This window comes from Anser anser, assembly GCF_964211835.1.
Source record: "Anser anser genome assembly, chromosome: 3".
Lineage (NCBI taxonomy): Eukaryota > Metazoa > Chordata > Aves > Anseriformes > Anatidae > Anser > Anser anser.
Genome location: NC_139722.1, coordinates 78,633,925 through 78,661,854, shown reverse-complemented (window position 1 = coordinate 78,661,854; position 27,930 = coordinate 78,633,925). Strand labels below are relative to the sequence as shown.

At 43.2% G+C, this 27,930-nt stretch overlaps 2 protein-coding genes across 2 annotated transcripts in view; one reads left to right on the top strand and one right to left on the bottom strand.

The window, feature by feature from the left end:
* Nucleotides 1–15,432, top strand: part of GALNT2 (polypeptide N-acetylgalactosaminyltransferase 2) — a 107,229-nt gene extending 91,797 nt beyond the window's left edge. Inside the window, exon 16 of the mRNA XM_083831082.1 lies at nt 805–15,432. Coding sequence (XP_083687208.1) covers nt 805–960 — 156 coding nt within the window. The 3' untranslated portion in view covers nt 961–15,432. The remainder of the gene's footprint in view (nt 1–804) is intronic.
* Nucleotides 13,990–27,930, bottom strand: part of PGBD5 (piggyBac transposable element derived 5) — a 73,001-nt gene continuing 59,060 nt past the window's right edge. The window contains exons 6-7 of the mRNA XM_083831078.1: nt 23,692–23,797; nt 13,990–22,024 (exon numbers count right to left, since the gene is read on the bottom strand). Coding sequence (XP_083687204.1) covers nt 21,829–22,024; nt 23,692–23,797 — 302 coding nt within the window. The 3' untranslated portion in view covers nt 13,990–21,828. The remainder of the gene's footprint in view (nt 22,025–23,691; nt 23,798–27,930) is intronic.

Here is a 27,930-nt window from a genome sequence, read left to right as displayed (position 1 = left end):
GAAAATCACATTTGCAAAGACATGACATCTTTTTTTATCTTGTCGTGTAACAATTCATCTGTTTCTGCTAAGTCATCAGTTCTGATCTTCTGCCACCTTCCTTGCTTCTGTATCCCAATATTTGCAAACAGATCACTGAAATGTTGATTCCTTGATGAAGAAAGAATATTCTTGGCACTTTTCACATAAAGAAACCAAGGAAGCAACACTTTCTTTATAAGTTTATAAAGGTCTGCTTTAAAGGCAGAAAACAAGTTATGTTCTAATGGAAAAATCTTTTTTTTAACATCCTATAGTTGGGATTTACTCTCTCCATGGCATTGCCTTGGGCAACAGAGCTTGTGACAGACAACCAGTTAGTTTGTGCTTCTATATAATTGAAAGGTATCTGACTGATTTCTAGATTTCTCTAAGGTTGCCTTTGGTGATTGTGCTTCTTAATTTTTTATGTTCAAAACAGCAGTAGTGGTGATATTATGGATGGGTTTTGTAACTCTTTATTTTCTTTGTCAAGCCAAAGGTTTCGCAAAACTGAACACAGTATGACAGCATATCTGAGAAGTGCTGAAGTAGAGGAAAATGACTTGGTGTATTCTGTATCTAATTCAGTGCATTAGCTGAACGAATAGTTGCTTTGGCAAGACTTGCCATAATTTATACACCCTTATTCAAGGATTGTCTAAACCGTGTACTATAATTGCAGTGTTCACAGCTCTTCGAAGCACATGAAGACTTCAAAGGACAGGATGTAGAACACATCCTCTTCCTGCATTTACAGCTCAGTAACTTTATTTTCTCTTGCAGAAATGGGAACAAATTGAAAGCAACTCTAAACTGAGGCACGTTGGCAGCAACCTCTGTCTAGACAGCCGAAATGCCAAAAATGGTGGTCTCACCGTTGAGATCTGCAGTCCCTCTTTGTCACAACAGTGGAAATTCACACTTAATCTGCAGCAGTAGAACTTACAAGCAAAATGCTGTTTCAGTTCATAGACATTGGGCAAAGTTTTGATTGAATTACTGATGTATTTCTTAAAACTTTCCACGGAACTTATATACCTCAGTATTCCATCTTTATCTGAAAGTAGGAGAGTGCTGAAGCAGACACCAGGGAATCGGTGGACTTGGAGCACTGCAAAGATTTCACTGAACATGGCTGCAGCACAGTTCCTTCTTGGTGTGAAGACTTTAACAGTTCCTTTCTGTCTTCAGTTACGTACTTGCACAGCAGATAATTAACTCTAGGAACAACTGATGTATGATAGAAAAAGGATCTCAAAAAAAACACCTGTGGGGGACAGGGTGTGGGAGGGAGGGTGGGAAAAATTACTAGGAGAAGGTCATTTGAAATGTCCATTTGCATAGAAATCATCGTTTGTCGTTTCCAGAAACAGAAGTGTCATTTTGAAGGGTCTTTTTCCTGTGTGTACTTGGTAATTTGAATATGAACTTTTCTATGATGGACTCTAAATATAAATATATAAAAATATATATATATTGTCAGCTCCCAATGATTTATATCAATTTTCATCACCCTATAATTATCAACAAATTTATTGATGTATGTATAGCCAGAAATTGGATCGGAATGCTAGGAGAGTGAAACTCAATGAAGGTGTGGATTTTTTGCAGCTGAGTATGATGTCCGTGCTAACACTGGATGCTTTTGCTTTGCAAACTGGATCTACTTCTTAATGCTTCGCCCTCACTGGAGATCATGAAACTCAGGAGGAGAAAGAAAATAGCAGAATAAGCCAATGCATCTGCACAGATGATTGCTCGGATTGTTTATTCCTACTTGGAAATTCATCACATGCGCTCTGGATATCGTTAATCTTGTACTTGATATTTGTGTTCACCATTTCTGTAATATTATGTTCTTAAAAATACTTCCATTGTTACAAAATTGTACGAACAGTGCAGATCTTTCACAGATGCAGCCATGTGGGTTCAGCACAATTTTATTCTGGGCCCTAATCAGAAAAAAATTCTGTCTCAAGCTCCCCTTTTGAATTCTAAGATGGAATAGTAATGTCACTGTTGACAGCACAAGGTCTGAATTTTAATTTGCAAGGATGAGCAGCCAAATAATCTCTCTGAATTGCACTTGCTTAATTTATAGGCCTACTACTGCGGTATTCCCCCCCCTTTTTTTCATTAAATGAGGCTTTTGAATGTATTCAGGCTTGGCTCTGGGAATCAGTCTGGATACCAGCAGATCCTCTATGGTGTTTTTAACCATAAACCCATGCATTTTTACAGCTTCAATCCAGCTGATGTCATTTTTATATTAAAATAATACTATCAAAGTTAACCTCAACTTTTATCTGTCCTTTCTTATATCTGCGTAGACTATTTACTATTTTTATTAAAAGCAAATGCTTCATTTAGCTTTTAAAATGAAAAAGAAAGGTGAATAACTAGTTCCAGCACTAATAAGTGACAGAGCATCGACCAAAAAAAATAAGAGCGCAGACTCGCTAGGAAGTGGGTTTGGTAAGATATGGATCTCGGGGGGGATAAATGTAAGGGTTGATCATAAGGAGATGAAAATTTGCTGTACTGTATAATGCTGATACAGTTCCCTTCTTTCTTTGTTTCTGGAAGTAGAATAGTTCCTGATTTTTCAGTTTCCTTTGGCTGCATCTATACACTTAAGTGTAGAAGTGGTACTCTTATGGGCAAAATGACTTTGTCAGTCAGCATGCCCACAAATATCTTGTGTCTCATCTCTGAAGTTATGACCTGCAAGTACCGGCATACCTTTTGGATGGGGACATTAAATGCAGCTTCTCCCATCCATCATCTGACTTTTTAATAGAGATAATACTTTTTTTTTTGCTTCTTCACAGTCTACTTTCCCCAAATCTAGCCTGTTTTAGAGGCCATGCAGTGGATAAACTAGTTTTCAGCTTCGTCCCTCCCTATCTGTAGTCTTTTAACCTAGGTGAAAACTTGAGGTACATGATTCATAAACATAGCAGTAGATTTCTTAATATTCTGGAGAATAAATGCTGATATATGGGCTCAGCAGCAAGTCAGTTGTTGGAGGTTTTGAAAAACAGAATTTAGAAGAAAAAACACTCAACTTCTGCCATGGATGTATTTCCACTTGCAACTTTGATCATAATAAACAGTGCTAACTGAAATCAGCAGTTGCAACTCTGAATATTGACCTGCCTTTTAACTCTGAGGCAGAACTGAAAGTAAAAAATCCTTATTCCACCTTTTAAGTCTTTAGTGTCAACTGGTATTATATTAAAGTAGGAATATTTTTGCTAATTCCCCGTGGATGCTGTGCATAGGGGTCTTAATATAGGAGCTGTATGCTAAAGACAGCATTACTTTTCTTTGAGAGAACAGACAAGAAGTGGTATCCTTTTGTTATGTTTACATGACAGTGTGCCAAAGTTACGTACTGTGATTTTAGGGGTTTTTAATGTTTAAGAAATTTGCCCATTTGAAAGATAAATTAAGAGCCCTTGAAGCAAATTGTGATGGAGTCTTCTGAGAACTTTTCTTACTGTCTTCAGAGCAAGAATGGTGATATTGTTTGTTTTGCAGATTTTCAAAACATAGTTTGGAAACTGTTTTTTCAGTTGGTTTGAAAAGTCTGCTGTACAGAGCTTGTACTTTGTTCATTTTATAGATGGAAACCATCCTTGAAAAATTGTTTAACTTAAATAAAGAAGAATGCTTTATAGATAAATGTGTGGTGGTTAATGTAATTGAGTAAAACCAAGAGGTCTGCCTGGAGCTTGTAAATGGTAGCAGTTTTCAGATGCTGCAGTTCACTTGGTTGTTTCATAAAGCTCCTGTTCTAAAAGTATGTATACGTGGTTATATACTTGTATTTAAGAAGAGAATGTGTTTGTATTTAATATGATAGCTTTGAGAAAATTGTCTTTTTTTAGAAGCTGTTTTCCATTGAGTGAGTTGACACTGACTGTAGTCACCTGAAAATACACCATTAAGGCACTTCGCCCACCCTGGCCCAGTTAAGTCTAATCTTCTGAAGATTAATGCCTGTCTTCACTTCCATAAACTACTATTCCAAGCATGATGGGCTTGCTTCAGCCTGGAGGAACTCAAGGAAGATGATTGCAGCAACAGCTCTTGTAGTTGATTGGGGTCCCTGTCCTCATCTGCTCGTGTTGTCTTTCTTCTGCTCCATTAGAGACTGCTTCTTCCATGTGTAGGGTAGTAATTCAGATGTCTGTGGGGCACTTGCAGCCAGATGTGAAATAATCCATATTTAAAACAAACCACAAGACGACTTTTTTTTTCCTGTGAGGACAAACACTTCACAGGTATATCTTTAACACTTCATTTGAAAGCTCTCTATATTGGCCCAATGGGGAAGGGAACAAATTCTTCACAGTAGGTGATGGAAAGCGATGAATGTGAGATTGTCCTCCTGTGGGGCTGCAGCTGGGGCATGGTGCTTGATTGCAACATCACCTTGATTGAGGAGGACTGCAAATCTAACTTGCTCTCCAGAAGGGTAAGTATGAGAATGAATGAGGATAAAATCCTGTCTTGAGACATCCAGACATTTTATCCAGTTTCTGAGACTCCTCAAGCCAGTTCTTAGGACACATCCTTTTCCATTCTGAGTAGCATACGGGACTAGGATGTTTGCTCCTGCTCTAAGAACCCTAGCCTTGCAGGTAGCCCCAAGGACCTGACCAGCTAGTATAACCAGCAGAACCATTTGCAGGAAAGATTTAAGCTCTTGTACCCTTTTAATTGTACTGACAGGAAGATTTTTAGCTCTCAAGGAGAGTTCTTCAGTGCAAACTTACTCTCCCTGTGTGTCAGAGGTTGAAGACTAGTTGGCACCTTTCAAAAACTAAATGAAATCTACGTTAAATCTTCTATCAAGAAGATAAACCATTGATTAATATTTATGGCTGGAGAAAATAAAATGGCCCTGACAAACTGCATTAAATAGAAGAAACCACCTTGTGTTTAAAGATCGTGTCTGAGAACTCAAATGAGAGTTGTCCATCTTAAACACCCTTTGACATCTCTGAGCTGATAGGTAATACTACAAAGTAATTATATCAGGCTTCTGGCAGCAGTAGCTCTTAATTTAATCCAATGTTAAACGCAGAAGTCTATCTTGTGTCTCTGCCTAGAGTCTTGTGCATTTTCTGTGGGTACTCTTCTTAGTAAATTGCTGGTGTGAGTATCTGAACTGTCCAGTGAAGTTTGCATTCCTTCTGACCAGAGCTCTGTTGTTTTCTTTCCTTATATATTCAGACGTAAGGCAAGTTTCCCACTCAGTGCAACTTCTTAGCTCAAATTTCAGGTTATGCTTTTTAGCTTGTGTCTATCCATGGGCTTTCTCTGCCTACCCCTGTGCTTAAAATCAGATATTTATACCATTTTTATGAAGGAACATTTAATCTTTCTTCATGATTAACTAAAATGTATTTCAGTAGTTTTCAAGAGGATCCCTGGGTGTATGTACCTGAATATTGAAGGACTTTATAATGCTGAAAACTGCTAGAGATAAGGAGAGTTGCCTTGTTTGAGGTGGGTCCTATGGTCCTATAGATCATTGCCTGGTTACGGCCTGGAAAGCTTCTACCATAACCATAGTTATTTTTAAAAAATGTATTTTTGTATGCAGAAAAGAGTCTACTCTGTATTTCCTGTATTTGTATTAAATGTAGATACACTCTAAATTGGCATGGTCCTCGGTTGCATGCATCAATGCCCTCATCCAGCACAAAATACAAGGAATAATTGCATAGAAATAATTTGTTACAGAATACTCTAGAAAGTGGCTTGTTCCTGTACAAAATAACTTCAGATGAATAGAAGCCACTGGAAAAAGCAGTCTGGGATAATAGGCCATGATTACAGAATGAGCAGAAATATCAGAGTTGGATCTTTTGTTAGACTGCATATTTTACTCACAGCTTAACATCCAGTAGCTATTTTTAAGATCTGCTAGTAACCAAGCTTAAAAATTGGGAATAAAGTTAGTCCATAGATGTTCTCTCCGTGCAGCCCTCCAAGAGGTTGTCTGAAATGGGTGCAAGATAACCATTTGGTTTGATTTGATTGCTTGCAGTGCAGAAGCATGTTGTTGTTCTGTGTGCAGGAAGAGGGAACTGCGTGATTTCAAGTCTTCATTTCTACCCAGCAGATGTGGTGGTTTTGCTTAATTTAAAAGGGATCTTGATGGAGCAAATACCTGTTTTCTGCTATGCTTGTATTATTTAAACCTTGCCTTTGGTAATCCAGGCTTTTGGGTTTGTTTAAAAAAATAGTGGGGGTTAGAAAGTGACTATTGAGTATCTGTTGTGCTTTGGCTGCCTGGTGGGCACTATTCATGCAAAATGTGCTTCTCTTAACGTTTGTGCTCCCTTTCATCCTGTCAAGAATGTTAATAACACTGAAGTGCTAAAGCTTCTTGCCCATCTTGTGGGCAAGATGTGGGCATCTTGTGGGACCCAGCATCTGCTTAAGGTATTTCCCCTCCCTGTGCATCGCTGTGAGTCCTTGGGTACTGTTTTGTTGCTGTCCTATGCTGATCAGTGGGCCAAGAACCATTAAAAGGAGCCTTGCGGTGAGCCAATGTGGATGTAAGGAAGGCTGACCAAAAAAAGCACAGAAAGAGTAGCAGTTATTACATTCTGTAGCTGCAAGCCGTTAGAGCTTGGCTTAACTAGACCACAAAATCAAATCTCTTGTTTTTGCAAGTGAGCCTGAGCTGAGGGATGTACTGTTTTGCTTTCCAGTTTTGAGATGCTTTTTCTTCTTTTTGTTGTGACTATTTATTGCCAAAACAGCCTTACTGCTGGTATCAGAGTCTTAAGACAACTGTGCCTACAGGGGCAAGATGGGAAGAGAGGAGAGAGAGAGCAACGGGGAGGGAAAGTTTTAAAGTTGCATCAAAGTCTCAGTTTCAACAACAAGTTCATGTTTGATAGGGGCTTGCCTACTCTGAACGGACTTAACACTTTAGACAATCTTGAGAAAGAAAATTCTGCATTTTGCATGCAGTTTGTGTTTTGCGTGGTATGGTGCACACCGTGCTGGTGTTAAAGCTCTCTCCCAACTGGTTTCAGAATTGTATGAAGGCTTTGGCTTGACTTTTCCTACTGAATGAGTTATTTGAGTGATATATTTTGGTCACTGGTGAATTCAGGGCTTCTGTCATAGTAGGAGCTACAAAAGAAGATGCTGCTGTTTGGTCTCTTGATGTGTAGGTAAAAAAGATGAAAGAAAAGTGAAGTGGAAGGGTCAGAGAAAGTGGTGCAAAGTGAGAGGCTATGGAGAAGCACCTGCAGAGCTAAGTCTCCTCCCTCAAGAAACTGATGGTTCCAATTCTTTCTGTCTAGACTTAAACTTCTTGCTAAATGGTTACCTGGTCAAGCTGATCCAAGCTCTTGCAGGTGGGAACACATGGAAAGTTTCATCAGGGAAGAAAAAAAAGAGAGAAATCTTAATTTCCTTTTTCCAGAATAGCATCACTTACAGCATTGTTAGAATGTATTTCAAAGTCAGTAAATTCATAGTTTAAGGTTAAAATGAGTTTTAACTGACCGATGTGCTATAGCATAAGCTCTTCAACAGGGATATCTGTGCCAAGTCGTCAGGTTCCGTTTGGATGTGACTTATGGTTTGGATGTTCTCAGATATAAAAGACTGGATACAATTTTCAGAAGTGTTTAGGACGGTTGCTTTTTATAAATAAATTTTAGGCAGATAAATATCACGGGGCATCAATGAATTTTGAGAATTAGGAAATCTTATTCTTCAGCTGATCTAATCCTTTTCTTGTCAGCTATTCCAGTAGAAGACAGTTTTAATGAGTAATTGTTTCCAGGCTGAATGCCTAGCTTCAACTCCCAGCCATTTTTTCTGCTAATTAACTTTGATTCCTCAAAATATTCTTTATTGTGTCAGAGCTTCTGGTGTCTGATCCTGTCATTTCTTAACTCTTCCCCCTACAGGCTGAGTCTAGCTGAGAAGCAGCTTTCCCAGACCATCAGTTGCTCCAGCTGTTGTTCTCAGGACAGATGGAGGGATGGTGAGGAATCAAGGTCCTCCTCCTGACTCCAGAAAAAATAGAATTAGGCCCTTACAGCTGTTGCTTGAGTAAGATGTCCACTGATGCTTACCACTCATGGTGTGCTTTGGGCTTGGTAATAAAGACAGAGGGTTTTTAGACAGCGCTCTGAGAGGCTCTGAATCAATGATCCCGAGGGATGGTAGATCTTCCCTGACTTCCAGCAAATCCAGCACAGCAAGATAAAATCAATGTTCCACCTGTAGGTGATAAGACAGGTTTGTGTGTGTGTATGTGCATGCAATAAACAAAACGCTGTCAGATGTCCAGGAGCAGTGCTTGCAGGCACCGATCTGCACTGATACTTTTGAGGGTCTGTCAGTTTGCTTTGGGAACAGCCCCACGTTGTGTTTGTCTGCCTCTGACCTACTGCGGTTCCTATTTTTCAGAACAGGATTATGTTCTGGAATAGATTAAAAAAATATGTATTCACACAGCATTCCGGTAAACCTTTGAAGGTGTGTGGAAAATAGAATGAGGGAGGCAGACAGCTGAACTGCAGGCTGCCTGGCGCAGAGCGGGTGCCATGGCCTGCCTTCTTTTCCTGCTGCTTTGAAGTACTTTATCAGCAAGAAGCAGGAATCGTCCTGCTCTGTCTGATGTGAGATGGAAAGGCATGGTGCTAGTACAAGACAAAGTTATATCCTGAACAGTAAAGGAGAACGTGCATAGGGAGTAACTCTTTGTTGTTCTTAGTTGAATGTAAAAGCAAAACTGGGTGATACCAGGCACTGAGTTTAAAACAAGGGTACTTCATGTTGTTGGAAATTACCCCATGGTTGTGAAATCCAGAAGTACGTGTGATTCAGAAAGCTACGGAAACTGAGTCTCTAAGTGAGACATTGAGAGCTTGGAGGGCAAGTGGAGGAAATACCATTAATATTAAACTTATAAATCTCATGAATGTTGATCTCATTTCTTTGATCTTTTCTTAAACACATGCTGTTGTCAAAGTCTGGATACTGGATTATACCACCTTTTGGTCCAGGTGGGCTAATGATTTCCGGTTGAAATACCCTGGGTGGCTCATACCGGAGGCTGGACAGATATGTGGATGCACAAAGCATCTTGGAGAACAGGAGGTCAGGTAAACAACAGCGCATCTCCTGGCATGTGCAAGGTGGCAGTGCTAACAGAGCACCCCACAAGTATTGAGAAACTGATAATTTAACATCTTCTGTAGAGAATCCTGTCTCCAGCTCTTGTTTCAAATTAGCTTTCTTTTGCTACAGCTTACCTACAAAGTCATCTGTTTAACATCTTGAAAAATAACGGGATAAAGGGGTTGGTTGATTTTGATATTATAGTGGCATGCAGCTGCAGAAAGTTATTTAAATTTCAGACTTCCATCTGGAAAGATGAAAAATGAAAAAAAAAAGTATAGAATAGTCAGGAAAATATATATTTTTTTAATATATATCATTGTTAATAGAAGTTTAATGCCTTTGACGATCAAATGCCTCATGCAACTTCAAGAATATTCTTCCTATCCAAAATGACTACAGATATAAAAGTCAGCATTTTCAATAGCATCTTGGATAGAAGACAGCATCCTTGACATTCTGGTGTCTCTTCATTGCACAGTCACAAAGGACAGTCTTTGAAAGCTCACATAGACTTCTGAAGAAAATAAGTTTTTATGGACTTCTGAAAACACGCCATGGAATTCTCTGTAAGCCTGAATCTATGCATCTGTGTTGAGACCTTTATTTGCAGTGCTCGGAGACAGGCTTGTATGAGTTTCTGAATATCCTTACCTAGCACAAAGTGGGTCTTGGCTCAAGATGGGGGTACCCTGGGCAAGATAAATTATGATAAAAAGGGTAAGTAGCTTTTGCAACCTGAGAACACCTGCACTGAGAACGAGCTCTGCCATTTTGGTTAATGCCGATGCTTGTTTTGTTACCCATCGCATACGGATGAAGACATGCTGAGCCTGGCAGAAGTGAGCAGTGCCCTCAAGGAGAGGACCTTTGCATGACTTCCCTGAAAGGAACAAAAGGAGTTCATTTTAAGATATTCCTTTTCCTCTCAAACCCCTCCTGCCCCTCCGGATGGGTTTGAGGGGACTGTACGTACAAAAGAGGTTTTCTGAGCATGAGGCATACATGGAGAAAGTGCTTGTCCACCTGGTTCTCTACACTGTACACTTATTTCTACATACAGAAATCTCGTCCACAGGTACCGATGCACTGCTGCTCTCTGCTGGAGGTGGCCTTTCCCTTCCGAGCAGACCGGCTACTGCTGGCCTGGCTTCCCTCACGGGCAGAGACCGAGGCGTGCTGTGTGGAGGCAGCTCCATTTTCTGTGACTCAGTGCCCTGGAGCACAAGTTTCCTCAGGAAAGTCAGGGATGGCAGCAGGACAAGTTCCCTGCTGGTTCCTGTGCTCCAGTTTCCTCCTTTGGCAGAACAGAATTTGATTTTTCTCGCGATTATTATGGGCTGTGAAGAGCAGGTCCTAAATTAGCCCTGAGGAGGTGGAAAGGTAGACAAAGCTCGCTGTGGGGAGCTTGGTTTGACGCATCCGACAAGTCCTACCTGACCCGACTGATGAACTGTGTCGCATGCATAGTCCTCTCTTCAGTTTGTGTTTGTTGTTTTAATTAACTTTTGGCAGCCACGCCAAACACTCGTCCTGTGTCTCTCTCCAGCTGCTGCGAAGTCAGAGTGAAGATCTTTGGCCAGATCCTGGCTCGGGTGGCTCAGATCCAGCAAGCGAGCTTCCCACAAAACTCGAGGCCTGTGTGAAGGCACGCAGGAACAAGCACTCGCCAAATGCTTCTTGGGGAGCTGAGAAGGGCTGAGCCGGGCCTGTCAGCCATGGTGTGGGGATAAAGAGGGCCGACAAGGGCCCGGCGTGTGTGAGACAGTGTCCCTGAAGGTTGTCCTCTGAGGAGGGGCTGGGTCTTCCCCAGCACTTGGGACTGCAGAGCTTCAGTGTTGCTCCAAGGGGAGAAATGCCCCCAAACTACCTCATGGCAGGCCCTGCCGAGGGCATTACATGGCCCTGAGGCCCAGGGGAAAGAAGGTGGCACAAACCCTGCAGCGCCCTGCAGCATGGTGGGCGAGGCAGGACTCAGGCCGCCTTCCTAGGGAGTGCTCTGCCTTGGCCACAAAGTCCTTGAGCCCCAGAGGGCTGCCAGGAGGGCGTTTGGCTGGATTGTAAACCCCCTAGACTTCAGGTAAGATGTTGTTCTTTGTTTTCAGTGGGGGATGATGACTTTGCAACCATTTTCAAGTGAATCCGTTTAAGTGAAGAGCTGCATGTGTGTGCTGGGGTGCTTCAGCCCTTGTGTAGGGTCCCAAAGAACACCGACAGCAGCACATCTCACCCACTGCTGATTTTCATTATCCAAATGAGAAACTGGGTTAAGCTACCTCAGGCGATAAAATCCTGCAGGCTGCTGCGAGGCTGTCATTGCTGGAGAGACTCTCAGCTGGGAAAGGGCACTGCTGTCTCGCAACAATGAACCTAACAACATTATGAATAACTCCCTCATTACTAGGAAATGGTAAGAGAAAAACATTTTTTTTTCTTTCTGTTCCAGTTTTCTCCCTTTTGGGCAACATCAGAATACAACAGCAGTGAAAGGAGGGGACAACAGGTAGAGTGAGCACATGGAGAGAAGAGGAGGGGGTTGGCCTGGCTCGCCTGGTGGTTAAACCTTCTGCCCAGGCATAAGGTTGGGTCTCCACCTCCAGCGCCCAGAGGTATGGGCAGTAGTGGGGAAGACCCCTTGCAGCCTGGTTTCATCAGGCACCTCATCTCCCTTGCTCATAGCATGCTGCTCCTCCCTCTTTGCATGAAGACACCCCTAGCACTAAGTACCAAAGTGCGATCGGAGGCTCAGGGTTAACATAGAAATGTTTTGCTGAGCTAGTCGTTGGGATGCCTCTCTTCCACGCAGTGTCAGAAATGGTGCTGGACCACGTGGTGGTGGGTTGTTGGGCACAGCAATGGCGAGGACTCAAAAGAGATGAATCAGAGAAGAGGAGCAGCATGTGGAAACTGGAGGAAAGCTGACAACAATTATGTTTTTTCCCTGCAGGTGTTGGATAGGGGCTTTCTTCTGTGTCTGGGTGGGGTTACGGTTGCTTATGTTTGTAGATCAGCCTTTTCAGTTTAAACGTTCAAGTGACCACATGTGTACATGTGCACTAACTCCAGTGTTTGTCTTTATCTCCAACTTTGGGGTACAGATGAACTAGTCAGCAACTCACCTTTATAATTACTAAGAATGAGTTGCAATTTATTCTGGCATAGCTGGCTACAGATCCTAATCTAACAGCAAATTAAAGAAATGTCCCCCCCCTTCCCTTCACAACTTTCCCTTTTGGTAAAGTATTATTTGGCATCATTGTGTCTGGCTGGTGGAAGCTTGTCAAGATTTTTTATTTTTAATTTTGTGTGTCTGTCCAAAAGAGGTTAATTTTTTCCTTTGCTGTTTCCCCAAAGTGTATAAGACACTGCAGTGAACTTAAATTTGCCTTTTTCTTTTTGGGGAGTCCAAATCTGGCAGAAGAAGGAATAGCTAAACTTTTGTTTAAGGTATTGGCAGAAGGGCCCCATGTGTTGGAGAGATTTTTTTTTTTTTTTGATGCTGACTCCAGCCTGGGTCCCATGTGCTGAGCTCCTCGATTCTCATCACCTTTTTCCTATGTTAAACCCTCATTCCCAAAAGGAGACCTGTTGCTGGCTGTGCATTTGACGGGATTTTTAACCGACGGAAACTGGAGATGATCTGTGAGAAGAGTTGAGATGCCTTTGCTTTGCAGGGGTCTGATGAGCTGCAATTCATTAAATGTGCATAAAGTGTTTTTTCTGAGTCTTGGATGAAGGTGCTTTGAAAGTGCCTCTGCTGTGGCTTAGTGGTGGCTGGGGGTATCTCAGCAGCATCTGTGACTTGGTACCTTTTCCTCTCTGCTCCTCTCTGGGAATGGAGAGGCAAGTTAGGATATTAGAAGCGCTGCAAAATGGAATGTTAAGTTTGGCTTAATTAAGAAAGACTACATTGCTGGAGTTATTAATTGCAAATTCTATCGAGAATAATTTCAGAGGAGATTGAGTAACTGCAGGCCTTGGCCTGGTCTGAAAAGATGCCATTGTTTTAAATGACAATGCTGAGGGTGTGCATGTGTACATGTCTCGGTGTTAATCAGATCCCAGATTTCCTAATTTCACAAATTAAATTCCTTGTTTTATTCAATTAGTGTGCTAAAGCTGATCCGCACTGCTGCTCACAACTGTGAGCACAGAGCCCGATTACACACCGCATTAGCTCGGGTCACGGCGCATCCAGGGACCGGTGAGCAAAGTGCTGGGGGTGGTTCTCCAACCATGACAGAGAACTCAAAGAAATTCCCATTTGGTTCATCACACTGATCGTCCCCGCCAGCATGTGGCAGGTCTCACCGCAAGGGTCTGTAGCAGCCTCTTTGGGTCCCATCTGGCTGCGGAGCAATGCACGCTCACCTGCGGTGCTGGTGTCGTTCTCAACAGCACTCACGGGCTGTCAGTTCGGCTACCTGCAATTGATGAGGTGTGAGAGCCGGGGGTGTTGAGCGTGCCAGACTCTCCTCCCTGCTGCTTCTCTGGTACCTGCCCACTGCAACCCCACTTAGGTTTTCCCCTGCGAGGTTTCTGCTCCCTTTGTGGATTAAAATCTCAACCAGGCGATGTGTGCGCAGCTTTGCCTGCAAATGCCACGCGCTTGGCTTGTGGGTGATGGGTTCGGTGGGTACCACTGGTGGGGCAGACAAAGCGGATGAGGAGCTGGGGCAATAACACAGAGGGCTGTTACCATCCCGCAGAGAGGTCTGAGACCCAGCACAGCCGCCCACGTCCCGTGTTCAGCCCTCCCTCTGTTCTAGAAAAGAACGAGGCAGAAAAAGCAAGCAGTAATATATCTGACTGTATTTCAAAGTTGTTGATTGTAAACAAACTTTGTTGAAGAAATAAAATCACATGACAAGATATCAGAGTGATACTATAAATCCATTTTGTTATTGTTGCCACACTTCACATTTTTGGAACTCAGAATTTAGCTCATGGTGTACAAAACTTGTAAAAATTTATTGCAAGCGTGCCTTTGTGTAGAACAAAACTGGTGTCACAAAAGTAGTTCCCTGTCCCATGCAGAAATACAGGTGTGTAGATCTCTGTGTGAAGAGGTCACACACCTGCATTTCCTGAAAGACTTGGCTGTTACAAAATTGCTCTGAGAAGTTCAAAAAAAAAAAAAAAAAAGGAAAAAGAAAAAAGCAATTGCAGTTTATGCTTTACCTCTGGAATTTACATTTTCAACAGAAATCTCTAGAATTTTAAAGAATATGGAACTTGCAACAGAACTGCAGTCGCTGATGTGAGCGCAGCCCATTGGATTCGTTTTGCAAGCACTCCGACAGCTAAGGCCAATCATCGTGTTTGGTGCAGTCACTGCATTTGATGGAATGTCAGTTGCACATTTTTGATGATTAATTACAACAAAACATGGATGGGAAGATTCCACTTCCAGAATTTCCATCGTTCCTGTCTCTCCTGTGGCACTTGAGACCCACTCCCTCGCTGTGCTGACACGCAGCAGAGCTTTGACTCCCCAGTCTGCAGCTACCGCACGTGTACAGCGTGCGCAAAGGTGTAGAGTGAGGCCAGTGATGCAGGGCTTATGCAGCAAAAGCAGCTCTGCGGAGTGGTTGTGTTAAACATCAGCCTTTTATTTTTTATTCAAAGGCAGCAGGGGAGGGGGAGTGCGCATGCTGGAAAGATAAGTTGGAAGGGATCATCGGGCTCCTCTCCCTCTGCATGTCCGACCTCTCCACTTCTCTCTGCCTCTTCCAATGTGCTGATCCCCCTTAAAATCCTCATTTATCAGACTGTACCAATTAGCCTCACATATAGTGGATCGATCGCTGGCATAAATCTTAGTTTTGTTGTCTCCAATCTCACCCCAGAACATGGGGTAAAGTTATTTTTAATTTCTGTATTGAAATGCCAGGCAACAATTTGGCTTTTAAATAGAGGCGAAGTCCAGGTTGCAAAAGTAAGTCTGAGACCTGTAATATGCTTTCCATCAAATGAGTAACGTGGTTTCACAGAGAGGTGTGAATTGTTCAGCACTCAGGTTCTGCACACACCTTGACACACATTAGTTGGAGCACAAGACCACAAAGTTACTTTGACGCCAAGTGGGTCGGGGTTCTGGACAGATGAACCTAGTGTACAGGGCTTTGCTTTACTGCTTCTAGGCTTTTTGGTAGCTAGTGAAGTTAAGTGCTCTGTTTGAAATTCAGAGCATGCTGCACATACTTGAAGAGTAGAAGCATTTGCTAGCTTCTTCATTTTAATGAACAAATGTGCCAGGACTGGAAGCAAATTGTATGGGCTTGGCATGTTCCTCTCCCTAGTAAAACTTAATTTGGCTCCCTCCGGAGTCCTTACCAGGTGTGAGATCAGCCAGTCTGTTTCTTTTTGCCTCACATTTGTTTGCCCAAGGAGCTTGGATCCCAATTTGCACTCATCTCTCACCATTTGCTTATCCGATCAGGTCCTGAATGTCACGGCCCTACAAGAAGGTGTTACGGTCCTTTCCCAGTAGGTTACTCATCCAGATCCCCGAAGCACTCCAGGATTGTTGTGTTTACATCAAATGAGCACTTTTGGAGAGTGATATTTTTTGATGGATAAAACTTTTGCACTAGACATTGTGTGGACCACCTTGACATCTAATGCTAGCAGTTATTACTTCAGAAGAGTGACACAAAAGGGATTTACCACTTAAGGCCTTTTTGTGATACCTAACAGCTGCTCACCAGACCCATCAGAGTGGTGAGTGTGTGAAGGGTTTAAAAAAAACCAAAACCACAACTCCCCAGCCCCCCAGACGAAATCCAAGTCCCCTGTCTTTGGCAGCGATGCAGCGCTGAGGAACGTTTCAGCCATTCCAGTGGGAGCAGTGGGAGGGTGATGCTGATACCTGCCTCGGGCCCACACGAACCCGATGGGGCAGCATTAATGGGGCAAAGCGGGCAACACCGTCACAGTGACTGCAATTAGTATAGGCTTCGGAAGCAATACCCTGTTTCATCGGCGATGTGCCAGATAGCCGGAAGGATCAGCAAAGTAATACTATAAAAGCAAACAGAAAGGCCAGCTCTGTGTTGCCACCTCTTCCCTCTTCCAGACTGACCGAGAACTAGTGGGATGATTTGGCTGGGCGTGCTCCCAGTGCAAGGAACGAGGGAAGCAAAGCATAGGACAGGGAAGCTCTTCAGGGCTAGATTTCTGAAGAGAAAGAAAAGGCTCTCAAGAGGAGAGGAAGAGACCCTTTTTGTACAAAAAGCATGGATATTCTCAGCTCTTCTCCCAGCATGGAGATGCTTATGCAGGGGTTTTTCCAGTTTGAGTTCATAATGCTTGTGGAAAGAAAGGTAGGTCTGGGAAGAGCCTTTACAAGAAGGAATATATACCAAGTAGCACTGGTGGTAGGCTTGCATTTGAGCAGATGATGACGTGATCTGTCCGTGCAAAGTACCCTAGTTAATGACAGGCCAAGTACACAAATGTATTGGACTTGGAGTTCCTCGCCTTTCACATCACTGCTAACGTTCCTTTGCTGCTTGCACGTTTTTCTCAACCAGACTGAGATGAGCTCTTGTTTTACAAATAACTAATTTCACATCAGTCACAGCAACGAGAAAGTGCCATGGCAAGCTCCACTACAGAGATGGATGGAAGACTTCACGTAGTCTGAGTAATTATTTGTCTGGATTTCACATTGATGATTGGAATACAGCATAGCTTCAGATTCTCTGTGTATCTCCTCTAAGCTCCTCCAGGCAGGTTGGGCTGCTGTTTTATTTGGTTTTCTCTTACCTTCGGGACATCTTGGTTTTGACTCACACTGGCCTATGTGGAGCAAAGAACCTGTGCTGACAAAGTCCTACAGCCCCTGCTGAAGAGCAGGATGATGTCTGTCGTGCTTTCATCTCAAATTTGGAAAAGTGCATTTGAACAAGAACATGCAGAACATGGACTTAATCAGCAAGACTGCAAACTCCACTTTACAGTTTCATCACCTGTGCTGTGCCTCAGTGTCCGATTATGGAAGTGGAAGCTCCTATCTGAAGGGATAATGACGGCTGATGATTACCGATGTTGTTAAGAGCACTTTCCAATCCTTGCATGGAAAGAGGCAGACACGCAGAATTACCAGTGCAGCATAAACCCCGACTCGTCACTGCAATCAGCCACAGGACTAGTGGATGCTAAGACATGTAAGACTGAGCCATCGGAGGCCCCCTTCACCAACAATCAGCTCAAGACAGACTACTAAATAAATGGTAGAAGAAAAATAAGACCTCTTCAGGAAAAAAAAAAAAAAGCCACTTAAGTGTAGCTGAAGGTGAAGAATGGGAATGCTGTTTTGAGTTGCTGTTCGTAATGTCAGTCTGGAAACAGCTAAATTCATTTTTCTCTAGGAATTGTCTGAAGAAAACAAAGTTGTACCCATTAGCGACATTGGGACATCTTTAAATAGGTATACTCAGACTACCTTGCAAATGAAGATGGGCCGGGGCTAGAGAAAAGAAATGGAAAACAGAGAAAAGATGTTTTTAAATTGTGCCCTAGTGTCGAGTGCACAAACAGGCTGAAGTAAAAAGTGGCAGAGTTTCTGCAAGCCCTTGAAGCTTTTTTCAGCTAAGACATCAGCAGTGGAAACCATTTCACAGTGGCTTCTAAGCTCTTGTGAGTGTTATATTACACACTAGGAGAAGAAATGCTTTCCAAGAACGGCTCGTGGCAGGACAGACATTTCTTGAAAGAAGTCCTGTGCATAGAAGGTGGTCAGTATGTCTCACTGATGGTCTCAGTTCTCTGAAACAAAGTTTGCATACCACAAATAAACTGTTTTCAGAAGTACGCATGAAGGAAAATTCAGTTCATCAAGAGAGACACGAGCCATCCTGATCCCATATCTATTTCAGCTTCAAACTCTTATTTTTCCCCCTGGACAAATTTAGAAAAGTTCCTGTTTGGCATTTCCATTGTCTTTTAACTACTGTTGAGCTTTAAGATCTCTTACCCAGATTGTCTCAAGGATACAAAAAAATGAAACCAAAGAAACTTGGCATCACATCACAAGTCATTGCACAGTTAACACACACACACACACTATAACTAGCATCCTCGCGCTACTTTGAGACTAAATTCCTTCTTTTCCTTTACCTAGGGAGAAACTTTAGTGTTCCAAGCAGGTGGGGAACCACATCGGAGTGAGCCAGTTTGCAGGAAAGGAAATGTTACAGAATCTGAGCTGCAGTTAATAAACCTTTGCTTTTCTAAAATGATGAAATTTCTTCCTTAATTATTTTACCTTGTTTGTAGGAACTTAGAGAGAGTGCAAGACGCTTTTTCAACACGGAAAAATCCTAACTTTCCTCATCCCTATCCACTCCAAGTCAACAGTTGGAGAAGATAAAGTTGAACAGTTATCTGTGGATATAGACTATGCTTTGGTGGGTTTCAGAGCCCAAATTCAGGCATTTCGTACATATAAATATATATAAATATTTTTGCTTATTTATGGAATGTTTGCGCATGTTTAGGGCACCAGTTCAAAACGATGAGGGATGGTTAAGGCTAAGAAAATGAAATTCATTGCAAAGCTATAATTTTGTCTTAACGTTTCTCCTTTACAAAGGAGACTAAAGCATCTTCCCTGTAATAGTCAGCCACTGTGTAATCCCCCATCAACTCCAATTCTAGGGAAAACTACTCAGGACCCAGTCCCTGAGGCAAAAAGCTAGGACCTCGTCATTTTAGCTCAAGTAATCCACATAATTAAAAACACAAGTTAGTGGAAAAATTAAACATTCCAAGGCCGTGGACCTACTGACACCTGAAACTGAAAAGGCATTTTCTGAACAGGAAGGTGTGGATCCAGGCCTCTGCGCATACACAGTAACGTAACAACTTGCAAAGGGCGCCAGATCTAGCTCGAGGGGCCACGATGTAGCTGGAGAGAGCTGTGCTTACTCCTCGGAGGCACGAAGTGGCTCCTAGGAGGTCATACGGGCCTCTCCGTCTCTGCTGGGGCACCTGCATCTTGCAAATGCTCTGGCTTTGCGGGGGTTCAATGCAAGGAGGCTGGGCTCCCAGCAGCTACTCTTCGTTCAAGTTGTCAGACCAGCACAGTTCTTGCCAGACCTTTCCTTGCTGCCCTAACTCTGACCAGTCAATAAACCTGCAGGGCTTAATGAAGTTGTAGCTACTCTTCCTGTTGTAATGAAGTCTGGCATTGGCTGAGCTAAGAGTAAGAACGCCATTTGTCTTCGGGTACCTCTGTGGAGTTTCCTAAGAAATGGAAACTTGGAGGTTTGCTGAACTTTTGTTTTTTATGCCTCATGCTAGCCTCTCTCCCCCCCTTTATTCCCTCTAAATATTCTTGAATATTTAGAAATATTTAGAAATATTCTTGAATATTTAGAAGCCTGACAAGAAGCAGCCATGCCACACGTTCAGTCTGGGAGGGGTGGCCTCAGTTCCCTGCTGGGACAAGATTTGAACTCATCCTTGGTCTCCTACGTAGCCTGGCACTGCCGAGGACTAGAGCAGTACAAACCCTCTCCTTCCTCTTGAGGCTAGGAGGCCTCCAGTGCACAAGGTTGTGTCCTTCCCCATGCTCGTCTCCTGGGTGGAGACCTCGTGGACTGGGAGGTGAAGGGGGAACCTGCTGGCACCGCTCTGCTGCTCGCTGTGTGGTGGGCAGGCAGGGCAGGCTGCGCGGGGCAGTCGCCAGGCCGTACTGCAAGCAGAACCACCATGGACCTGGCTGTCCCCTTGCTTTCCCCGCAACCAGGTGAGATCTGCCTAAGTCTACTCCAAAAAATAAGCCTTTGGTGGAAATAGAAATCTGTCAGTGCAAGAATGTTCTTTGGGCTAGTCAGTAATTTACAAGCCTCTGCTGGACTCTTCTGTGATGATTTACAGGCTTTGCATTTGCACAGTGCCTTGGCATCTCTGATAACCATAAGAGTGAAATTTGGAGAGTTCAGAGGGTACTCTGTCGTCTCTCTCCAGACAGAAACATATAACCTGTGGAGTTATAGACTGATAAAGAAATAAATCAATTGCTCCATTCCTCTTAAATCAGCCCAAGTCATTCTTTGGTAACACCTTCCAGAAAATGCCAGGCTTGGGGACCTAAAACCAGCTGGTCCTTTAAGCAACGTGGTTGTGCCCTGTAAGTTAATGCTATTCTGTTTGTTTCCATCGCTGCTAACCTTTAGAATACAGAGGGTTTTTTGTTGATTGAGTTGTAGACTGAAATCAATAACGTGTAGAGGGCAGGGCAATGTTTCACCTCCATATTAATTCTCTCCTGTTTTGGTCACACTCCCCTCTCTCTCTCCAAGGCTTTCCAAGACTTCAGTGGCCTTCGGATTCCACCAACACCAAACCAGAGTGGTTCAGCCACAAGCACCAGCTCATGATGATGCTCATCCTCTACAGTGCTACTCAGAACAGGTGAGCCCTTTGAGCTTGCTCTGTTTTAGTTAGGTTTAACATCTGGTTGCAATCGGACTTCTTTCTTTTTGCAAAACACAATGCTATGTTATTTTGCTAAACATGTAATCTGCTTAATTACAACTATTGTGGCAAGCCCGGCATTCTCGTAAGAAGAATGCTTACAGAACATCCCGCAGTGATGATGCAAAACACACTGCTATTAGTGAATTATTTTTTTTCCTGCAAACTGTGTGCCAAATGAAGTTCTAAAATGGACTTACAAAAGGAAAAAAAATAAATTGTTTTTCCTAAAAAACGTGAGCCCATTATATTAGACTTTTAAGCAACATGTAAGATACAGTTGAAATAAAAAAAATATAATTGTTATACTCTCATTTTTGATCTGTATACTGACCGTGGCAGTTATGATGTGAGGCAGTATTACTTCACTCTCTGGCTGTGTATAAAATGTTTCATTTCATCCTGTTTTTTTAAAAAAAAATCAATGTTATGTTTTTCCATTTTAAATTCACTAATGTATTTGGTTTCTTCTAATCTTGCTGTGTTCTAACTGGGATCAAATTGCCTTATGCCTTTTTTTTTTTTAAAAAAAAAAAAAAAGGAAAGAAAAAGTTTTAACCAGTTCTCAGTTCCTGGCTGCCTGCCTTAAAGGTTTTGTTTGTCAATATACTTGCTTAAGTGTTCGTGTCTCTGAACCGCTTCTTTTAGCACACTGTGAGGACAGCACTGATTCCCTACAAGGTGGTAGGCACTCTCAACCACAGCCCATGGTGCAGACTTACGTTACTTGTCCCAGAATTGAGTAACTCCAAGTAAGGTGTATAAAGTTTTTTGCAATGCCCACCTGGGACTGCTGAGCTATCTCAGCTTATGACAAGCTCTTAGCCCAAGAGGGACTTTACAAGATGACCCTGTTCAACAAATAGTATTGAGAGATAACTAATTTAAGTCCGTTTCTGGTGTACAGATACCCACGGGGCATTCACTTACGCAATTTTTTGTCAGCTTTTCTTGTGGCACTTTCTGTAGAACATGTTTACATCCAGCTGCTACTAGGAACAAAGTTTCCACCTCTCTAGCGGCATCACTTGACATTTTTGGATAAGGACAGCACTGGTGGTGTCAGAAGTTCCTTGCTTTGCTGTTCCAGGTGTGGTATCTTCTTCTGCTTACCTTCCACCCCCTGCCTATGCCACCAAGAACATTGCATCAATGGGAGGGTGAGGTGTCTTCCAAGCCCAGGAGCTCCTTTACAAGTCTTTCACCAAACTGTGCACGGCTATACCTTGTCACGTGGTAGGCCTCTGACATTTTGTAGAGGATGTAGGCATTGTTTATAGCGATGCTGATGGCAAACCAGAATACTTGTTGCCAGGTCTTGTTTGGTTTGTGAGAAATGAAATACCTACAAAGCCAAGAGGGAAAGAAAAAAAAAAAAGAAACAAAAAGTTGTATTCAGCCATCACTTCCATCTGGGAGGCAAGAAATATCCCTGGAAAAAGATTCCTGCAGTCCCAAAGGGGAAGCAGGACCACAGCTTACTGCCAAGTGCAAGTATTAAAGAATTTTGTACAATGCATTTGACAATCAGTTACAGTTAGTTATCTGTCGCTTTGGTTTTGTAAATTTCTAATAGTGTCCTTGTTCTAGGAGCCAAACCTCAGCAACCCTCCCCTCTGTATTGCTGCACATAAGCAAGAGTAATGATACAGACTCCTAGAGCTTGCCTGTGACAAACATCCAAGTAATGGGAGCCGTGGGTCTGAATCCCTTCAGATTGTAACGTAAAATTCCCCCCCCTCCCAAACTCAGGCCTATTATGTTACAGTTCAGGGAAGACTGCTCATGCCTCTCCTCTCGTTTATCTCGATCGTAAGTGAAGAATGATTTCTGCTGTTGTCAACAGCACGTGGGAGGACGTGGGGGTAGAGCCAGAGCGTGCAGGGCTGGTATGTGGAGCACCTCCTCTCCATAAGGCAGGAGAACTAGGAAGGACTGACAACCTTATATTTAGGTTCTGACTAATTCCAGGACTACCAGAATATTCTCTTCAGTCATAAGATTTCCCACTTCCCTACTTTTCATTTTTTTAGCAACCATTTACATGTACTACCTCATCTCTTTTTTGTACCGCTTTCCTCAGATCAGATCCCAACACTGGTCTCTAACAACCACCTCCTCCTCTTTCATATCTTATGCTCAATTCTTGCTGTTTTGCTCAGAACTGACTTGGAAAATCCCTGCTACTTTTTCTCTCTCCCCAGTTTTTAGCTCTTGAAATCTTCTGCACCTCACTGCTACTCCCACAGCCAAGTTTCACCACGGCTATTCTTGTTTCTGTTTCTCCCCATTACATTTTGAGCTAGCAAAGAGGACCCCAACTGGAATCCCGGAGCCAAAAAATCTAAATTATCACAAGAGGCCTACATTCTCCCAGTTTACCTAGATCAGGTTTGCATCCAAAATGGAGTGTCCTTTTCTTCTGGCTCAAGGTGACACGGATATCACCAGGACAGATAACCACCTAAACACCAGTTGATGATAAGGGTGGGGAGCTAGCCAGCCTGAGAGACTTGTAGATCTTTGATGAATTCTCAGTCTAGCCTTGACTTTGATGTGGCCAAAAACATCACCAACCTGTTGGCTCATCTTCCCAACTCTTCTTACAGGTCATTTTCAAGATGACAAGAACATAATACTCTTAATTTTATTTTATTATTTTTTTTAAACTGGTGGATAGGGCCAAAGCAACACTAGCATGTTTTTTTGAGATTATTCATAAAGGTGAAAGTTAGGGGAGTAAAAAATTCAATGTGTGCAATGATGTACTCATTCATCTCCTCACTCCTGCAGAGATTCCCTACAATAGAGCTGGCAATGCAGCTATCGCCATTGTGCAGAGCTGGCTTCTGATCTTTGACTAAAACAGGAGTTTTGTCAGAGATGAATTAAGTGAAAGCAGGGCTGGGCTCTCAGCTGTAGCTCAACATGGAGAGCTCAAGCAGTCCAGCCATGGGGAAGGAATGAAAGAAATACATGCACACACACATACACATCCTTATTCTCACTTACTTGCTGTATTTGTCGTCGTATTTGCAGATATAGCTAAGGTGAGCAGCAAATGCTTCAACAGCCAAAGGGCATGGAATTTCTCCACTTTTTCTCTTAATTATAACTCCTGCATCAATTAGAAACATAACAGATTTAAATCCACACGATAGGTTTAGCAATTAGAAGATACATAGTTTATTACAAAATAAACCTTATTGCTAGTTTCTGTCTCCAAACTGGGAAGTGGTTCCTCTGTTACCTGTAACAGAGATGCTAATTTGATGTTTTTTCCATTGGTAGTATATTGAACGAGGGAAAAGGGAAGAAGAGGGATCATTATTCAGTCAGAGATGCTTCTACCTGCTTGTAGAAGGGAGGGATGAATAAAATAAACTTGTAGTACTTTATTGAGGAGTCCATTCCCTGGTTTTTGACTTCACGTTCCTTCAGGGTTTGATGGTCAGCTCTCAAGGGACTGTCTTTTGCTCCATGCCTATAGCTTATTGTCTAGTGAGGATCCCTGCTCTCTCCCAGGCACGACAGTATTTTTCTCCAAGTCTAGTGAAGCACAGGCTTGGTTGCATCCTTTCTCAGCACTGTTTCAGTACAGATACGATTCTGGGCTTTCTCATTTCTCCGGCCAACAAACTCCCACTGCCTTGATTCTGCAAAGTCTTTTACAATCACCCCTAAAATGCTCCTCACGTTTTGATTGCAGACTTCACCCTTTCATGCCTTCAGCTGGAAGTCTCATTCCATCCATTATCTCCGTCAAGCCCCCTGTGCTGTCCGGGCTGGCAGGCTCTATTTTGAAGCAAGACTTATGACACATACTAAATGTCATGTTACATGTGAGCCATCCAGCTATTTATTTCAGGTTTTTAAAGTCTGATTTTTCATGTGTCCAAAACGATACCGCCTCTAAATTGTTCAACAATTCTCCTTTCAACTCTGTACCCCCAAGCTGGGTGTAAATGTTCTTTCTCTTCTCCCCCTTCCCTCTTTTCCCCCTCTTTTCCCTTTGAGAATTTATATTTCCTTTTGCAATTTGCTTTGTATTCACAATCCTTAAAAATGCATTATGATGGCAGCTATGTGGGCATCACACACTCCTTCTCACTTTTTATTATATTCTGTGTAACATTCCTCTTTATTGAGACCATAAATATCTTTATATGCACATTATTTCTGTAGCCTTTCCTGCATTTGTTCTGTAGCCATAGGGCCATCCCTCCAGGGAGGCAACTGCTGGAGCTGGGTTGTTTTTAGCTGCAGGTCTCTGTGGCGAGCAGCCCCAAGCAAGCTGACTCACCGGCACCTCCGATGAGTTATTTCCCCTCCTGGTCCTCCCCCAGCATCGCTGTGCTCCGTCCCTGGCAGCCCTCCAGGGGAACACACCGCCTGCTCTGCAGCCCTGGCCTGCCTTCGCCTGCGTGCTGCTCTCTCTGGTGCAGGCTGCTGGCACCAGCTTCTGGTTTGGTGTTTTTTCACCCTGTGAAAACTCGGTACCCGGGTTCCTGAGATTAGCTAAGATCCGGGGGCTCTACTGGAAAGTTTCTAGCCAGTATGCTTGTCAAGCAAAGCTTGGGAAATGTCAACCTGAATGAAATAAGCAGAAAGACAAACGCATATGTATGTTTGTTTCCTTAAATACTTAAGTTTATGCCAATCCATAATTTTTGGAGCTAGAATCCTGTTTTTTTAAAACGAAGGCTCACTAATATCAGCACTTACTTCCCCTTTGGCAAGCACTAAGATTTCATAACACAATATAACGGAGTGGGCACTGCGTGTTCCAAGTGCTGTACGGCTTTTTTCAGGACTTAAATTTGTTACAGTTCTTTATCTGAACTGCAGCCAGGCAGGTTCATACGAGGTCTAATGTTCATGGTCTTCCCCTCAGAGCCCCACTGGCCCCATCCTCCCTCTCACCATACTTGGACATAACCCCGTGAATTTATTCCCACAAAGGATGCGTGGAGATTTAAGGTTAAAATCCTAAGTTTCCCTGTCCTCATACATACTTTTTAATGTTAAGCTGCTTTCCCCAGACTTTCCAGTTCTGAGCCAATCTCACACTTCCAGCTCCTCCAGGGCTAAGAATCACACTGGGGCTTGCTTATACAATAGCTTCGTACAACTGCAATGCCTCCACAGCATTTCCTATGTTTTTTCTTCCAGCTGCAGGGTCTTCAAGGCAGGGTGGGCAGAAAAGGTACAGACAGCAAGGGGAGGCTAATGAGAACTCCCTAGGGCAACTGCATCCTTTGATACTGGCTGTGTCAGCAGGATGTTGATTCCTGATCCTACTTCTTTGCTCCCAGCTTTCTCATCCTTACCACTGTCCCCTCTCCAGCTGCCTCTGCATGCTTCCCTTGCCTCTCTTTAGCTTCCTGTCTAGTCCATACCCGAAGTGTTAAACCCTATTTCTACCTCCTGCCACCCCAATCACTGGTGGGATGCTAACATGCCGCTTGCAGCTATTTGGTCCTTGCCTTCTGCATATGTGGCCCAAACTTCATTTTCTGTCCTTAGGTATTGTCCATTTAGCATCTAAGCAGAGCTGGCTGGTGAAGAGCTTCTCCGAATGCTCTTCTCAGAAATAAGCTGCCTCTCCGAAAGATCTTGGGTTCAACAAGGTGCTGAAGCACAATAATGCCTGAAAGGAAGCAGCCCAGCCCCTTAACAACTTGCAAAGGAGCTGCTGCTTGCAGCTCTGCACTCTGCCGAAGCCATGGGATTTCCAGGGTCTGCAGTGAGCTGGGAACCCTACATGGCAAACAGGACCCTGCTGCCCGAGCACCAGGGACCCTGAGGCTCCTCCCTGTAGGTCAGAAAGCCCAGGATTCCCCAAGTTCCTGGCCATCCTGCTGTGCAGCAAGCGAGGTTGCTGCCTGCTCCATTCTGCTTTGTACAAAAAAATAGAGGTTTTAGTTATTTCTAGAACATTGACCTGGAGCTGCTGGGATGTGCAGCCGTGTCCCACAGATGGGGAGGTTTGGACCAGCACATCACCTGCTTTAGATTAAGGGCAATTTTTTACTCCCTGGGGGTCTCAATCTCTTTTGACTTCTCAGTACTTCTGCAGAACAGGCAAAAGAGAAAAATTCAACTCAAGCTAAAGCTTAAGGGAAATTGAAAACCCTGCTGAATTTTGTTCTAGGCAGAAAATTCATACTTGTTAGCAGAGTAAGCAGGACTTTTTTGCAAGACCAAAGAAATAAGACTCATCCTTTAGCATCTGAGGTGATGTATTATGACACACTGGTTCAAAACATCCATAATAAATAATGTGCTGCGTCTAAGAATTGTATTCATAGATCACCTCTGACAAGTGTACTGCCCTCCTGGTGCCTCTGGCTTGGGTGGGATTTGCACTCTTAAGTACTTGCAAGATTTACCTTCTTCTCTACTTTTCTTTCAATTGCAATAAATAGTTCACTGTTGGCTACATCTATCCTAGGTCTTGCTTTGAACATCTCATCTTCTGTGTTTTTAGGTTTTCTTTTCATGGCCTCCTCCACCCCCATCAACGTGTATGCTCAACGTGGAAACATACCATTTATTGTCAAGTGATCCCGCTGGCTCCAGTCTCTGTCTGATTGCCCTGTATGGGTTTTATTACCATTTTTCCCTACCTCCTCTCCCATTTAACACATGTGCCCAGCAGGCCTGTGCGACAGGCTTGCTTCAAGGAGCACAAATTCTTCCTCTTCCTCTTCCTTCTCCTTGTTTACATCACTTTGAGGAGACTTTGGTGATCAAGCTTCAAGTTGGTTTAAACCAGCATTGCTGCACTGACTTCAGAGATGCCAAATTAGAGGCAGGCAATCTGGTCTCCTACCTTCCTGCTGAGCCTCCATCTGTTCTCAGATCTTCACTCGAGACTCTCTTCCCCCTGGCATGGCTCTGAAAAGCCAGTCTCAGTTTTCTGCTCTGATTCACCCTGAGCTATCTCGGCTGTCCCTGCAAGCATTTGGTGATCCAGGTATTGTGCAGGTCTTGCCCACCACACGCACAGGTCCTAGTCAGTGGACCTTAAACCACCTCACATATGCAACCCACAATCCTGTCTATGCTAAAACCTGCCCAAGGTCATTCACAGGCACAACCTTTCACACTGCTCTGTGCTGTGCTGAAGGCCACCGCTAGCTCAGATTCTCTTTGAAAGGGGCATTTAATATTGATGCTCACAAACAGAATAGTTTTCTAACTCTCTTTTTCGTAGCATTTATGAATTTATGCATTTATGAAACTGCA